The sequence below is a fragment of the Argentina silus genome, assembly GCF_951799395.1.
Source record: "Argentina silus genome assembly, contig: scaffold_198, whole genome shotgun sequence".
In the NCBI taxonomy this organism is placed as follows: Eukaryota; Metazoa; Chordata; class Actinopteri; order Argentiniformes; family Argentinidae; genus Argentina; species Argentina silus.
Window position 1 is genome coordinate 52,835 of NW_028152589.1, and position 5,000 is coordinate 57,834.

Consider the following 5,000-nt stretch of genomic DNA (forward strand, 5'->3'; position numbering starts at 1 on the left):
CATTGCTGCTCTGCTCAAAATCCAGAAGATATCCTCTCTGATTCCGAAATCAACAAGCTCCTAAACACGTCAAACACAATATGAAAGGAGAGCATGGCGGGGGGGGCGGGGGCGGGGAGGGGAGGGGACAGGGGGGGTGGTGAGGGAACAGAGGTGGGACACGAGGGGCGGTGGGCGGGGGAGGAGGGGGGGAGAGGAGAGGGGTGAGGAGAGGAGAGGGGAGGAGGAGTGAGGAGGGGGGCGAGGGGAGAAGATCATTGGAGGAGAAGATCTAGGCTCCTCCCCTGAGCTATCGTCCTCCAATGTGATTAGAGAGGACGTGAGAAAGGGCTCAACTTCCTCCATAGGGACTTCCTCTTCCTCTTCCTCTTCCTACCAAACCTCGACAGTAAAAACACTCTACTCCTCATCGATTGGTCCTTAGGACAGGCCTGTTAGCTGTTCTGCTAGCCTGCTGGCTGTTCTGCTAGCCTGTCGGCTGTTCTGCTAGCCTGTCGGCTGTTCTGCTAGCCTGCCGGCTGTTCTGCTAGCCTGCTGGCTGTTCTGCTAGCCTGTCGGCTGTTCTGCTAGCCTGCCGGCTGTTCTGCTAGCCTGCTGGCTGTTCTGCTAGCCTGTACGCTGTTCTGCTAGCCTGCCGGCTGTTCTGCTAGCCTGTACGCTGTTCTGCTAGCCTGTTCGCTGTCATGGCGATGGAACAGCCAACCGAACTGTAGTCATAACAACCCTTCAGTAACACTGTGGTACACGACCTTTGTTTTCACACCGTTTCAGAGTCAAACCTTTTTAACCGGGACACAGGAAGACAACCCACTAACAGAACCAGCATGGCCTGGCGGACCGCCCCGAGGAGGGAGGTCTCTACAGCGGAGCTCCACCCACACACAACACCCACCGCACAACACCCACCCCGAGACGCAGCAGACAGGGACTAGAAACTCTGCTTCTGAACACGTCATGATGACGTGATGCTTCAGTGACTGGGAGGGGTCCTCCTCCTGCTCCCTCTCCCATGGACACCTCCTAGAACACTCTAGAACACTCTAGAACAGTCCGGAACAGTCTAGAACGGTCCAGAACATTCTAGAACAGTCTAGAATACTCTAGAACAGTCTGGAAACAGTCTGGAATACTCTAGAATAGTCTAGAACAATCTGGAAACAGTCTGGAATACTCTAGAACATTCTAGAAGGCTGTGGAACTATCCTTCATGGGGCTTTGCAGGGAAACTGAAAGTGTTCCCAAGCTTACCATTGTATATGGGGGGGGGGGGGGAAGAGGGGGCCAAGAGGGGGGTAAAGAGTGGGCAAAGAGGGGGCGGGGGGAGTACTTTAAAACACGTCACACACAACAGTTAACACCCGGTCAGCTGCAGCAGGTCCCGTCGACTGAGGTCAGAGGTCACAAGGTCACACACACACACACACCACTAAAGTATGGCTCAAAGAGAGGAGACAGAGAACAGTCCCAGTCCTCTGATAGGCTCCCTCACCACGGTCCTCTTGTCCAATCAACACACTGATTGTCATAAAGAGTAATTGTGCTTGTCTCAGTGGCTCCCTGTCCTCCTCTCCTCCGTAGCTGTCTCTCTCCTCCGTCCGTCCGTCCGTCTGTAAGGTAGGCTACAAGGAGTTGACCTGAGGTCGCTGAAAAGGTCACGGGGTCAGCTTACCGGAAAACCAACGGAGGAGGGTTGTGAAAACCATGCATTAACATAAAGGGACTGAAGCTGAACACCACCATGCATTACAGTATTTATACCAGTATTTATACCACACCCAAGACTCACCTGTCCCTTCCTCTCTCTCCCTCTCTCTCTTTCTCTCCCTCTCTCTCTCTCTCCCTCCCTCTCCCTCTCTCTCTATCCCACTATCTAGGGGGGAATGTCTTATTTGCAATTCAAAGTAAAGTAGTAATGTTCTCTGTATTGAAGCTGTTTTGTTTGTTTGTAGTTGTGGTTGTTGATGTTGTTGTTGTTGTTATTGTTGTTGTTGTCGTCCATCCTTGTTATTGTCCTGTGATAGTTCCAGAGAGGTGTCATGTCTGGGCGGTGCCTGTGGGGGGCGCTGTGTTAGCCGTTGGGGGCCTTGCTGAGCCACTGGAAGAACTGGCGCTCGTACAGGCTGTGCCACCTGACGTTGGCCTCCACAATCTCCACGGCCCGGGAGAACGCCGGCCCCGCCCGCCCCCCGCTCACCTGGATGAACTCCTTCAGCTGTAGGGGGGGCGGGGGGAGACAGATTTACAGAGACAGACAGGCATACAGACAGACAATGTGTGTGTGTATGTGTGTGATGTTAGTTTTGCCTGTGGAACTGTTTTGCCTCACACTGTGGAAGTCACAACAACAGAGACTGAAGATAATGGGAGAATATGTCAGAATTAAGAAAATACACTATTTCCTTTTCCTTCTGTCTGAGACTGAGAACCAGATAGTTCCTTTAAACCACAACTTCACAAACACACCAAAGCTTTTCAGCCAATTACTGCCGTGACCTTTGAGTTGAGATAAAGAGATCCCTTTAAGATCGTCATCCCTTAAAGGTTTTTAACTTTGCTCTTTATGAACACCCTCCCTTTAAGGCCTAAGCTGTTCTCTTTAAGAACACCCTCCCTTTAAGGCCTAAGCTGTTCTCTTTAAGAACACCCTCCCTTTAAGGCCTAAGCTGTTCTCTTTAAGAACACCCTCCCTTTAAGGCCTAAGCTGTTCCCTACTCTATCAGCAGCAGACACACTCCAACATTTCTCTGGGGACGAAATACAATCCAAACAATCCACACAATGTACTGTATATTCTATGTATATATGTGTGTGTGTGTGTGTGAGTGCAATACATGCATCAAGTCCTGGGGAAGTCTGTTGAAATGGGACGTAGTGTGTAACATGTGCCGTGTAGCGTGTAGCATGTAGCGTGTAGTGTGTAGAGTGTAGCATGTAGTGTGTAGAGTGTAGCATGTAGCATGTAGCATGTAGTGTGTAGAGTGTAGCATGTAGCATGTAGCGTGTAGAGTGTAGCATGTAGCGTGTAGCATGTAGTGTGTAGAGTGTAGCATGTAGCATGTAGCGTGTAGCATGTAGAGTGTAGAGTGTAACATGTAGTGTGTAGAGTGTAGCATGTAGCATGTAGTGTGTAGCATGTAGTGTGTAGAGTGTAACATGTAGTGTGTAGAGTGTAGCATGTAGAGTGTAGAGTGTAGCCTGTAGAGTGTAGCATGTAGTGTGTAGAGTGTAGCCTGTAGAGTGTAGCCTGTAGAGTGTAGCATGTAGTGTGTAGAGTGTAGCCTGTAGAGTGTAGCATGTAGAGTGTAGCCTGTAGAGTGTAGCATGTAGTGTGTAGAGTGTAGCCTGTAGAGTGTAGCATGTAGAGTGTAGAGTGTAGCATGTAGAGTGTAGCATGTAGCGTGTACCTCATTCAGCTCCATCTCTGTGTTCAAGAACTCCGTCACGCCGCTGATCAGCTTGGAGTTCATGAACAAGGCTTCACCATACCTACAGGAGAGAGAGGGGGAGGGAGGGAGGAGAGGGAGGGAGGGAGGGATGAGGAGGGAGGGAGGAGCAGGGAGGGAGGAAGGGAGGGAGGGAGGGAGGGAGGAGCAAGGAGGGAGGGAGGGGAGGGAGGAGGAGGGAGGGAGAGAAGAAGAGGAGGGAGGGAGGAGAGGGAGAGGAGAGAGGGAGGAAGGGAGGAATGGAAGAGAGGGAGGGAGGAGGGGTGAGAGAGAGAGAAGGAAGAAGATAATGAGTCTAGGCTGCTGTATCAGTCATCACTTAGATGAACAGTTCCATGTGGAGTTGGGTCTCTTGTATGTTCTTCAGGTGGTCCGGGTCAGAACCTCTTTAACAGAACAACCAGAACATCACGCTGCTTCTGGACACAGAAATACTCTCATTGAATATGGATTCAGATTCCAGTTCAGAAATCTGTTTACTGCCCTATACTGCAGTTGCTAAAAAGTGTTATGATGTTATGCTATGTAATGTAGTGTGTGTGTGTGTGTGTGTGTGTGTGTGTGTGTGTGTGTGTTTACCGTGAGTTGAGGATGTCCCACTTGTCTCTGAAGTACCTCCAGGACAGGTGCCGGCCGTGGGGATTCCGGCTCACATGGATGATGACATCGATCACGTCCTGGTCTGGTACCAGGTCCGTACTCAGAGACAGGTTCAGGAGTCTGTAGGGGTGGGGGGGTGGTGGTGGTGGTGGGGTGGGGGGGTGGTGGTGGGGTGGGGGGTGGTGGTGGGGTGGTGGTGGGAGATGTTTAGCAGTCTGGAAGAACTAGCATGTCTGAGACAGACAGATTTTAATGGTTCCATAACAATTAATTTCCAGTGAGAACACCATTTAGAATACTCCCCATCGGCCCCCCGGCAATAACACAAAGGACAGCTGACCTAACTATCTACACACACACACGCACGCGCACACGCGCACGCGCACACGCACACACACACACCACAAACACACGCACACACACACCCACACCACAACACACACACACACACACACACACACACACGCCATTAAAAAGTAAATAAAAACAGTAGGCTAGAATCAGTCGCCGGAGGAGAGCGTGAAATTCAATTACCAAAAAGATAGTTTTAATATCCCGTGTCAGCAGGCAGGGGGAGCTGAGCCCTGATGTGAATCTATCAAAAGGAGATATACCCGCTTATGCAAATGAGCGGAAAATGTCAGGCAGGCGAAAAAAATGTATTCCACAGAAAGCTGCGGCTCGCTGCAACGTTTCCTATTACAATCCCATGCAGGGTGGGTTCAGCACCGGGCGCTGGAAACACCACACTCCTTTGTTCTCAAGAGATTCCCCCCCCTCCCTCCCTCTGTCTCCCTCTCTCTGTCTCTGTCTCTCTCTCTCTGTCTCCCTCTCTCTCTGTCTCTCTCTCTCTGTCTCTCTCTCTCTCTGTGTCTCTCTCTCTCTGTCTCTCTCCCTCTTTCTGTCTCTCTCTCTCTCTGTCTCTCTCTCTCTGTCTCTCTCTCTCTCTCTCTGTCT

General features: G+C 50.9%; 1 protein-coding gene across 1 annotated transcript in view; it reads right to left on the bottom strand.

Moving 5' to 3' along the window:
• Positions 1 to 2,068: 2,068 nt before the first annotated feature.
• LOC310824733 (thyrotropin-releasing hormone-degrading ectoenzyme-like) overlaps positions 2,069 to 5,000 on the bottom strand; it is a gene marked incomplete at both ends in the record, with an annotated part of 11,199 nt that continues 8,267 nt past the window's right edge. Inside the window, 3 exon segments of the mRNA XM_083697992.1 lie at positions 2,069 to 2,212; positions 3,405 to 3,486; positions 4,023 to 4,163. Coding sequence (XP_083554118.1) covers positions 2,069 to 2,212; positions 3,405 to 3,486; positions 4,023 to 4,163 — 367 coding nt within the window.